This window comes from Poeciliopsis prolifica, unplaced genomic scaffold, assembly GCF_027474105.1.
Source record: "Poeciliopsis prolifica strain line A6 unplaced genomic scaffold, Auburn_PproV2 SCAFFOLD039, whole genome shotgun sequence".
NCBI classification, from domain to species: domain Eukaryota; kingdom Metazoa; phylum Chordata; class Actinopteri; order Cyprinodontiformes; family Poeciliidae; genus Poeciliopsis; species Poeciliopsis prolifica.
The window spans coordinates 4,017,991-4,029,128 of NW_026562414.1; the positions used below are offsets into that span (position 1 = coordinate 4,017,991).

General features: G+C 36.9%; 1 protein-coding gene across 1 annotated transcript in view; it reads left to right on the plus strand.

The window, feature by feature from the left end:
- map3k5 (mitogen-activated protein kinase kinase kinase 5) overlaps positions 1 to 10,830 on the plus strand; it is a 58,555-nt gene extending 47,725 nt beyond the window's left edge. Inside the window, exons 20-30 of the mRNA XM_055054291.1 lie at positions 341 to 518; positions 2,027 to 2,044; positions 3,187 to 3,364; positions 4,033 to 4,201; positions 4,272 to 4,457; positions 6,156 to 6,261; positions 6,941 to 7,184; positions 7,281 to 7,393; positions 8,261 to 8,382; positions 8,458 to 8,534; positions 9,740 to 10,830. Coding sequence (XP_054910266.1) covers positions 341 to 518; positions 2,027 to 2,044; positions 3,187 to 3,364; positions 4,033 to 4,201; positions 4,272 to 4,457; positions 6,156 to 6,261; positions 6,941 to 7,184; positions 7,281 to 7,393; positions 8,261 to 8,382; positions 8,458 to 8,534; positions 9,740 to 9,800 — 1,452 coding nt within the window. The 3' untranslated portion in view covers positions 9,801 to 10,830. The remainder of the gene's footprint in view (positions 1 to 340; positions 519 to 2,026; positions 2,045 to 3,186; positions 3,365 to 4,032; positions 4,202 to 4,271; positions 4,458 to 6,155; positions 6,262 to 6,940; positions 7,185 to 7,280; positions 7,394 to 8,260; positions 8,383 to 8,457; positions 8,535 to 9,739) is intronic.
- The last annotated feature ends 308 nt before the right edge of the window (positions 10,831 to 11,138 follow it).

An 11,138-nucleotide genomic window follows, 5' to 3' on the forward strand; every position in this document is an offset into this window, starting at 1 on the left:
AACCTCCCAACTGGGAAATTTTCCATATGATGGGATTTAATTGAAGAACAGTGAGTCTATAAAGAAGGCATAATGTGTACCTACTGTATCTTTTAAGAAGGGAAAAAAAGAAATCATTGGGCTCATTTTAAAGACTGAAGTCACAACCTCATGTTATTTTTCTCTCATCTTCATCAAAGCCTGAATCAACAAACTTAAGGCTTAATGAAAGGAATAGTTTTTGTAGTACTGACTTTGTTTTTCTCTGAAATTTTCTCCTTTATTAACTCCTAAAAGTTGTCTTGCTTCATTTCTTAACCACACACCAAACCGGATTAGATTTTCTGACCTTCTTTTGCAGGTCGGTATGTTCAAGATCCATCCAGAAATCCCGGATACGATGTCGCCAGAGGCCAAAGCGTTCATCCTGCGCTGCTTTGAGCCCGACCCGGATCGGCGCTCCACTGCCGTTGACCTGCTCACCGACGAGTTCCTCACCGTCACCAGCCGCAGGAAGAAGAGCAGGACGAGCCTCGTAGGTTTGTACGATCCGCCAAGTTCTGGCTAGCTAAAGACTTAAATATAGAGCTTTAGTCTGTTTAAACACCTGACAGTTCGGTAGACTCAGTTCGATTAGGGAACAAACTTGTGACATTTGTTGCGTATTCAGCTTCTGTGGTTCGCTTTCACACTGCACTGCATCAAATGACTCAAACATTAACAAACCTGTTCTCCTCCTAACCTGTGGGGGGCGCTGCATCAACAACTACTGAAGGAAACGACACACAAACATCTGAAGACGACATGAGTACAATGTAAACAAAAATGGAGTGCCGCCAGGTTTTAGCAGGATTTCTTTTTTGTCTTTGGTTAAAAAACCAAAAGTTTTTTCTCACACTAGTGCGACAGGAATATGTTTGCCTTGGTTGTATTCACCCAGAATTCCCTGTGCTGTAGACCACTTCCTGCTTTTGCCTTTGCATTTGAACCGCACCAGAGTTCACTTCATCCAAACCAGGACTGAGGTTTTATAGTCAAAGTTTTTGCTTTTTTGGTCACATCTCACCAAAGGAGCCAAACTTTCCAAACAGACACACTGGAGTTTGATTAAAACGGACCAAACCGGGCTGGTGTGAGCGGCGCATTCACACCAGCCCGGTTTGTTGAACTGGTTTGTTCGCTTAGACTATCTGGTTCGTTTGGGGAGTGAAGTGAACTCTGGTGCAGTTCAAATCTATATGTGAAAGCAAGGGGATCAGATACCGCTTCAAAAGCAGGAAGTAACTAGAGTGCAGGAAATTCTGGGTAAATACAACCCAAACAAACACATACGTCTACCGCTAGCAGGAGAAGTAGCTCGTTGTCTTTTGCCAGTGACAAAAAAAATAAATCCTGTAACAGTTGAGATCTGATGCCATTTAGTTTTTATTTATATTTTGTGAAGAAGGAAGTTGCGCTCAGTGTTTTCTTCACAGGTTTTTGTGTCATTTCCTTCAGTAGTTCTTGCTGCAGCGCCACCACAGGCGACGGAGGGAACAGTTTTTTCACAGGGTTTGGTTTGTTTGACACAGAACAATGTGAAAACAATCTGCAGAAGCTGAATATGTAACAAATGTTTCCATTTTGTTCCCAAATCTGGCAGCATAAAAACACCCTTATAGGGAGACTTAGATTTAAAGATTCAGAGAAGTCTTTCAAAAAACATTGCCTAGTAGAAAATCTGTCTTAAATAATAGAATTGAACCAAACAGAACAATTTTGTGCAGACCCAAAATTTATGACAAAATTTATGACAATTGCTCCTCTTCCAGATAACTCCTTCTCAAGCAACTGTTTTTAAGATTTGTAGCCACATCTTTCCTCCCTTGTATTTCATGTGAATTTAAGCTCAGTCTAAAATCTCTGGAGGTTTGCATCCAGTGCAGTCATGTCCCTCGGCTCCAGTGCAGAAGATTAGGAAACAGCTGTGTGTTTCCAAATGTTTAATCCTGTCCTGTTTTCTTCTAATGAAACTTCTAACAGTAAAATTTCTGCTTCCTCCCTGCAGCTCCTTCGTCTGGATCAGGTGAGACACATTTACCACTAAATGTTTTACTTTTAACTGGATTTCAGTTGCATGGAACATCTGCTCAGTCTAAACCAGCGTCTTAACCACAGTTTACATTTCTGTTCCTGCCGCTCTCTTCGACTCCCCCACTTTCCAAGAACCTGAAATAGGCTTTAAGCAACTTTTTCCACATTCAAGTGTTTATAAGATGCTTGTAAAGTGAAATCGTTTGCTGTAATTTACTTCAAGATGTGTGAAGATACTAGTAGTCTTTATGAACGTGAAGCAACATACAATAGATGTCTGTCTGCTAATCCTTCCTCAGTAAATTTACTCTCTTCCCTGCAAAAAGAGACAATCTTACCCACTTACAATAAGCTTTTCATAGGTTGTAGGAGCTTTATTTAAGTCAAAAAGTTCTTATCTGAAAAAGTATTTGTTTTATTGGCAGATTATTTCACTTATGAAATTTTTTCCATGTTATAAATGAGATAATCTGCCCATGAACTATAATTTTTTTCATCAATATTAAGGAATTATTCAATTAAAATAAGCTCCTATATCTTGCTGAAAAGTTACTTTTACTTTAACTTTGTCTTATTTCAAGTGTACTTAGATATTTGCATGAGAAACTTGACCAGGGGTGTCCAAACTTTTGTTATATGGGCCAAAATAACAACTCAAAACTACCTGTGCGATAAATTTTTCTTCTTTTCAAACTAAAACACTAAAGTTTTATTCAGAATAAAACTTTCCTGCTCAACAATAAACAAAGCATAAAATATTTTAAACAGAGAAAATAGTCAGATTGTTTTTTTTGTAGGAAATAAATTTGACCCTAAACTTTAAAAACATTTTGCATGTTTTCTTTATTGAAAGCACAGCAACCACTACACTCATTTATTTGGACTTATTTGATTTAATTTGAATAATAAAAAAAAGTGTCCATATTCATCATCTACCTGCACTGATGAGACAAATTTGTACATCTGAACTAGACCAAAATATTGAATATGAAAGTTTTTTGCAGTGTTCAAGGTGTTTCTTATACAGAATAACAGGCGTTTCCTTAAACTTAAGCAGATATTTTTTTATCATAACTCAAAATATTTGTTGTTTGTAAGTTTTGGGAGTGTATGAACCTTCGATTCGTCCTTCAGAGTACCTGCGCAGCATCTCCCTGCCGGTGCCGGTGGTGGTGGAGGACACCAGCAGCAGCAGCGAGTACGGCTCCGTCTCTCCCGACAACGACCTCAACACGAACCCGTTCAGCTTCAAGCCCAGCATCAAGTGCTACAGCGAGAGAGACATCAAGGGCCAGAGGCCGCTTTTCCTCAGGTAGAGTAACTGGAAAGGGTCAACGGGGTCGGAGCGGCTCATTTCTCTTTTTACCTCTTGAGGTTAAAAGCTGTTAAAAGTTTGTAATGTCTCAAATGTAAACAGTTTTGAACAAAATCTGTTCAAGTATTTTTGGTCTAGTTTCCAGCGCAAAGATTGATGAGTATCTGGTTCTTCAACTGCTGTTTTATTTTATTTCATTTATAAGAAGACATTTTCCCATGATATAAATGAAATAATCTGCCAATGAAACTAGTACTTTCTATCAATATTAAGATTTTTTACATGAAACAAGCTCATGTCTCTTGCTGAAAAGTTACTTGTAAGTTATTTTTGTTTTATTTCAAGTGGACTAAAATATTTGCACTTGAAACTGTACCTAAAATACATGAAAAGATTTTCTGTTTTTGCAGTGTTTGTCCTAAAATAGATTTTTATGAAGATTCTCATTCAAACTAAATGAAGTGGCATATTATTTAATTTAAATAAGTTAAATAATCTGCCAGTGGAACTAGAACTTTTTCAACAATATTTAAATTATTCACTTAAAAAGTGCTGAAAAGTTGATTGTAAGTTAGTTTTGTCTTATTTCAGAAATGAGAGGTATGTGGAGTACCTGTCTAATGAAATTATTATTTTAAAACCACATTTTCAAACGTTATTCTCAGTATTCCAGTGGAAAACTTCGAGGACCACAGCGCACCTCCGTCTCCTGATGAGAAGGACACCGGGTTCTTCATGCTCCGCAAGGACAGCGAGAGGCGGGCCACCCTGAACCGCATCCTGACCGAGGACCAGGACAAGGTCGTAGGAAACCTGATGGAGGCTCTGACGCAGGTGGGTGGTGGACGAAAACCTCAGGAAGTAAAAATCAGCATCTGATTTAATGACTCAAATTGACTTTCAGGGCTCTGAGGAAATGAAGCTGAAGGCTCAGCACATCTCCACCCTCGTCGTGAGTTTGGCCGACTTTGTCCGCGTGGCTGACAGGAAAATCATCGCCACCACCTTGTCGCAGCTCAAGCTGGAGCTGGACTTTGACAGCACCGCCATCAGCCAGCTGCAGGTCGTGCTGTTCAGCTTCCAGGATGCTGTGAGTCTGCTCAGCACGGCACAGCGCACAAAACCCAACATATCTCAGACTTTCCACCCAAACTAAAGCAAATCAAACACTTAATTTATGGCCTGAAATGATTAATCGGATTAATTTGATTAATCGAATTAATTGTGATTAATCGTGATTAATCGGATTAATTGTGATTAATCGAATTAATTGTGATTAATCGTGATTAATCGGATTAATTGTGATTAATCGGATTAATCGGATTAATTGTGATTAATCGGATTAATCGGATTAATTGTGATTAATCGTGATTAATCGGATTAATCGTGATTAATCGTTGATTATCGTCAACTGGATTATACAGATTCGATAAAAAGGCTTTTTGTGAAAAAACAACATATTCAGAGCAAAACTGCAAAACATATATTTACTGTTTACATTTAAAATAAAAATGATTAATCAAATCAATCATAATTAATCAATTATTAATATTTTTATTATAAAAAAATTATACAAATTCTTATTATTTTCTAATAAAAATTGATAAAATAATGTGAACCAGGTGAATATAAACTGCCATGTAAGAATGATTGTTAACCTTAAATGGAAAATGTATTTATTTGTTTGCACAGTAATGGCTTTTTAATTGATTACTATATTGCTTGACGATTATTTGAAAAATTAAATAATCACGATTAATCTGTTCAATCCTATTATGCAGTACTTTCTTTTTAGAGGTTGTAACGTGTAATATCTATTTATAAAGCCTAATTTATAAAGACTCTTCTGAACCCCAGTCATGTGATTTATCCATCCCCCTTCGGAGGCAGAGGTGCCTCTTGCCTTTCTGTCAACCTCTGAACACTTTGGTGTGAACGTTTCATGCCTTCTACATCTGCTGCATTCAGCAGCAAGCTGCCTATTCACTCTCCTCCAATTCTGCACAGATTTCAGACAGAAATCAGAAAAATACTTCAGTGAAAATCGAGGATCTGCCAGGAGTAATTGAGGCTTCTGCAAATAGACTCATCTGCTCTCTCCCCTTTAGAAATGTAGATGAAACGACACATGAGCAAATTGTTGTTTTCATATTAGTGAGCGGCATTGCATAACCTAAAGCAGAAAGTGGAGCTCTGACGCCTCCTGCTGGTCGTCGGTGTGTCAAGTTTGGATGAAAATATTTTTAAAAATCTATTTTAGAAGATATACGCTGCAAAAACACAAAACCTTTCCAAGTATTGTTGGTCCAGATATATCTTAGTACATTTGAAATAATTAGTAACTTGCTAAAAAGTAACTGTTCAGGAAGAAATATGAGTTTTAAATCAATAAATTTCTTAATATTGATGAGAAAGTACTAGGAATAATAGAAGATTATTTCACTTATAATATGGAAATATCTTGTTATACGTGAAATTGATATTAATGAATTATTGACTTAAAACAAGCGTGTAAGTTAGTGTTGCCTTAATTTAGGTGTACTAAGATATTTGCACTAACAAGACATCTCCTGTTATGTTATAATATCCCAGTAGAACTAGAACTTTTTCATCAATATCAAAGACCTATTGAATTAAAATTAGCTCTGAAATGTGGTTAAAAGTTACTTGTAAGTTAAATGTACAAAGATATTTGCACCAGAAACTAAACCAGAAATATTAGGCCAGATTTTGAGCTTTTGCAGTGTGTTACAGTGGGTGCTGAATATGCAAATCTTGACTTTTCCAGGTGAACAAAGTGCTGCGAAACCACAACATCAAGCCTCACTGGATGTTCGCTCTGGACAACATCATCCGGAAAGCTGTGCAGACCGCCATCACCATCCTGGTGCCAGGTAGCATCCGCGGCGTCTCGAGCAGAAACCCCTCTAATCGAGTTAGAGCCAGCCTGCTGCTGCTGGCCACATCATACTGACGGATATGTGAGCTCAGCTTCCAGCACGAATAAGAAAAGAGGAAGTTAAAATGCTTTATATTCAGGGAATATATGGAGAAAGACACTCAGATTTCAAATGAATATTTAGCTTTCTTTTTTTGTTTTTAATCCGATTAACAATTTCCTAAAACATCACAGAGTGATATATCAGCAGCTAAATTGATCTAAGAAAACTATATTTGCTTTGGCTTATATTTAAATAAAAAATATACACATTTTGCATTTAAGATAAAACACTTTTGTCTGTAAATATGTTTTAGTTTAATCTACTAAGTTTTAGCGTCACTTGGTTCAGATTAAGCAATAATTTTTTTATTTTTTTAAATTAAAAAGGAATCTAGTTTTTTATTTGTATCTTTTAATGTATTTCTAACATTATTGAAAAACATTTTAGGTGGTCAAATAAAAATCTATACAATATGCCAATTTTTATTTTTTTATTATTCCAACAGAAACATGTAGTAGTTTTTCTGTCTACTTCTGAATTCCAGTTTATCAAAACCAGAGCATCGAGAAAAGCAGCAACGTTTCCGTCTCGTTGCTTGTTTAATAAATAGGATTTTCTGTCTTGCTTTCAGAGCTGAGGCCTCACTTCAGCCTGGCCTCGGAAAGCGACGCGGCCGACCAGGACGACTTCGACGACGACGCGGAGCCCGTCAGAAACTCCACCCACCAGAGCCGCGCGCCCGCCGTCGTCGCCCAGGACGACACTGTGGCGACGTCCGGCGTGAGCACGCTCAGTTCCACCGTCTCCCACGAGTCCCACAACGCGCAGCGATCCGTGAACATGGAGCTGGGCCGCATGAAGCTGGAGACCAACAGGTGGATACTGATAACACCTGCATGACTGGTCTGGTGGTTTTTATCGTCTCCTAAAATAAATCTCCTGTGTGTTTCTGTCTCTGTGGTTGACTGCAGGCTGCTAGAAGAGCTGCTGCAAAAGGAGAGAGAGTATCAGGCCATCCTGCAACAAGTGCTGGAGGAGAGAGAGCAGGAGATCCGACTGCTGAGGATGCGAACTGAGCCTGCAGGTCTGTTCTTTAATGAAACCAACTCAATCTGGCTGTGGTTCAACGTGCATAAAAAAGTGTGATCATACACATCCATACACACAAAGATGGCACTTTTTTATCAGCTTCTTGAGGTGCAAATTGGAGGATTTCAGGCTATATCACATATTTCCTGACTTTCTATTGAGCTTAATCAATTGGCTTCCTTCAAACTAACACTCTGCAGATTTTGCACACAAGTTTAAAGGTTTATGCATAAGACAAGTGTTTTGTTCTACTTCCTCCATTTGGGTCTCAACTGCTTCTAAAAACAGTCCAAGTGCTAAAAAGGTTTTCAGTAATAACTTAAATGTTTTTTGGTGTCTGGAAAATGAGCAGTTTCAAAAACCTTCCAAATGTAATGTCACAAATCAGTAGGAATTACCCTGTTACCTAGCAACCCCAGCCGAGCCCTGCTCATCACCTAGCAACCCAACCCAAGTTTTAACACATTTGGTCAGCTAGTTTTATTGCTGTATGCGCTGTACAATGGCTGCTGGAAAGAGACAATTGTTGTTGATTTACTATCCAGAAACCACTTGCTGCATTCTTTTTGGTTGTGCAGGAGGCTCCACTTCTGCTTATCAAGAATAAATGTTGACTTGGGGGCGTGGCCAGCAGCAGCTTATTTGGATTAAAGTGACAGAGGACCTAAAACAGCTCATTCTGAGAAGAGCTCAAAACTAAAATCTCATTATATTTTATGTTTTGTGTTGCCCATAAACCTATCCAAGAGTCCAAGGAAGCAGAACAGGTCACCTTTTGAATAGCATGCTTTATCATTCAGTTTTGGAAACATCTTCTTGGGTACTTTTCTTTAAATAAATGCAAAAATTTTCTCTGCTCTAGAACCCCCCACCGTGTCAGAAAGCTCACAGGATCGGAGAGGTGAAGCTGCAGAGAGACATGAAGACCCCGAGCTGACCGGCTGGCTGCGGCTTTCCGGAGCTGACCAGGATGCTATAGACAGAGTAAAGACATTCTACTTTTTATCTCCTCATTACAGGAATAGGTGGTTGTTAAATTAATCTTTATTTTTTCTTTAGATACTGAATGAGGAGTACACTTTAAATGACATCCTTCATTATGTGACAAGAGACGACCTGAAGAGTTTAAGGCTGAGGTAGTTACACATTCACTCTTTACTGTAACTAAGTCTCAGTTTCACTTCTGTGTTCAGTCACAGAAATACAAGCAGACGATTAAATATGTTCTCTACAGGAATACAGAAGTGAAGCTGCAGCAGCTGCTGGTTGCATCATTTTGCATCATGGGGTTTTACTCTGTTGGCACAGAAAACCTTTACACTGGTCTTCTGGTTGGGATCAGAAGTTCAATAGCTTAATGGCTTTATTTAGAAATATAAAGGGGGAAGCTCTGAAATTGTGTTTTCTGTGAATTATGCTTATCAGCTCTAACTGGATGAGGAAGTTCAGTAGCCCTGGAACCTGATTTGTCTTTCTGTGCAGTGAAAATATTCATACCACTCAAACTTAACCACTTTTTGTCATGTCACAACCACAAATTTCAACATTTTAACACTTAAGGGAGAAGTGAAAGGAAAAGGAAACATGCTTATCTTGTCAACAGACTCTCCTGGCTAAGCTGAAGAAAAACAATCCTACAGAATGATGCTGCCTTCACTGTGTTTTACTGCAAAGGTTGTTGTGAACACTTAGTTTTCAACCACAGATCATTTTGTACTTGAATTAGAATTAAAAAAAGAAGCTTAACACCCTACTTTTTAGATATTAATGTCTAAATTATTTCTAAATCTATGAATCCTTTATCTTCCAATTTAAAATCTTGCTTTATTTTGTTATGAATAATATAAGTTTTGTTGCAAAAAGACAAAATGGGGAAAAGTTTAGAGATATGAATCATTTTGTAAAGCGATATTTGGCGCCACCTAATGGCCTTGCTAAAGAATACACTTACACGTCTTAGCCTATAAATATTCTTCTCTGTAGCTGTAGCAAACACAAACATCTTTGTTTTGTTTTTTTATCCAGTCCATGAAATTTTTTCTGATTCTTATTCAGGTTTTTGCACTGATTGAATTTATCTTCCCTTGTTTGGTCATAATAATTAGCAGTAAGCAACTTAATACCATGTCCTGTTACTTTTCCCTATTAATTTTCTATTAACTCAGCATTTTAAATTGGACTGCGAGTTGTACGTGTTTTAAAGCTTCTTGAATATCAAATGTATAATAATCAATTAAAGTGGTGAAAGAAAGCATTATCATAATGGATTTTTAATAAGTGCAGTGTATTAGCTGCGATATCCTTTGATTTTCCAGCTTTTTCTCTTCTTGTTTCTCAACAGAGGTGGAGTTTTGTGCAAACTATGGAAGGCCATCACAGACTTCAGGCAGAAACCAGCCTGACACCTTTTCTACAAGAAACCAACCTCGATGTTACCTCAGTATTTTTAGGAACAACCAGACGTTTAAGAGGAGAAAACCTGCCTTTATTGGACAGCTTTCCAACCACACAAGAACCTTCTGGAAAATTTTTAAAATTTTCAAACCAAGATTATGGATTTTAGGAGATTTTTAAAACTATTTAAAAGAAAACAAAAAGTGCCACTTGTTTTGACAGGACTGTTGGGTAGAAAATGCTGTTTTTGTTACAGATCCACAATGACAATTATTGAAATGTTAGGCTTGTTTTTAGCAAAACATTTTCTCCAGATTTGTCGTTAAGTTTACAGAAGTGGAGCTTTTTAAAACGCCTGAGACGCAAAATACTACATCCAACATCATCTGTACTAATATTTTTATCACAAAATCTTATCACTACGTTATTTAAATACATTTATTGGACCTAAAGTCCAATACATTTTATTTAATTAAACTGTGGAACATGACAGTGCATGCTCCTTGGTTTTAGTTTTATTTTTTATTTACATATTTTCTTCACATTTCCTTTTAAGGAGCAAATTTACAGTTTTATTGCTAAATATATTCTTCTTGTAAATAATGTGTAATACTTCATCTGTGAATGAGTTTTATGTACTTTATTGAAGATATTGCTAAACATAGCTAAACCTCCATGTGAATCGGACCAAGCCAACATTATGAAGATAATAGCGTGTATATTATTATATTTTCTAGTCTCAGCTGTCATAGGAAGTAGCACTCAGTTGGTAATTAATTAATATAACATTATCTGATCATTGGCTTTTGTTGTTGTACACTGGCACAGTTGTGTTTATATCCTGCTTGCAATCCTTGAATCCGGTGTATTTTGTGGTGAAGATTCTGAAACAAAAACTGATTTCTCTTTTATGGATCTTTTTTAACTATTTTCTCTGAAATGGCGGAAATAATCATGAACAGTTTGTCAGTTTCATTTTATATTCAAGATGATTCAAGATTTTTGTGTCATTGTTAAAATAAAAATGTTTATGTTGAAGCTGTGAAAAAAGTGTGAATGTTGTATTTACATTTCCCTGCTTTTATAAGCGATTATACATTGATATAAAATTTAAATGTTTGCAGCTAAAAGCACAAGAAAAGTAACTACAAAGTGGTGAATTGTTAGAGATTGCAATGGTATTTAGTAACTGTACCATAGTGTGGGAACTATGGCCAGTTACAGACTTGAGAATAATTTCTCAACTTAAATAAGCAATTCTAATAAATCTGTAAAAATTAAATATATATATATTTTAAAGTAATACACTAATATTATTACCAGAGGGGGGGAAATGTACATGTATA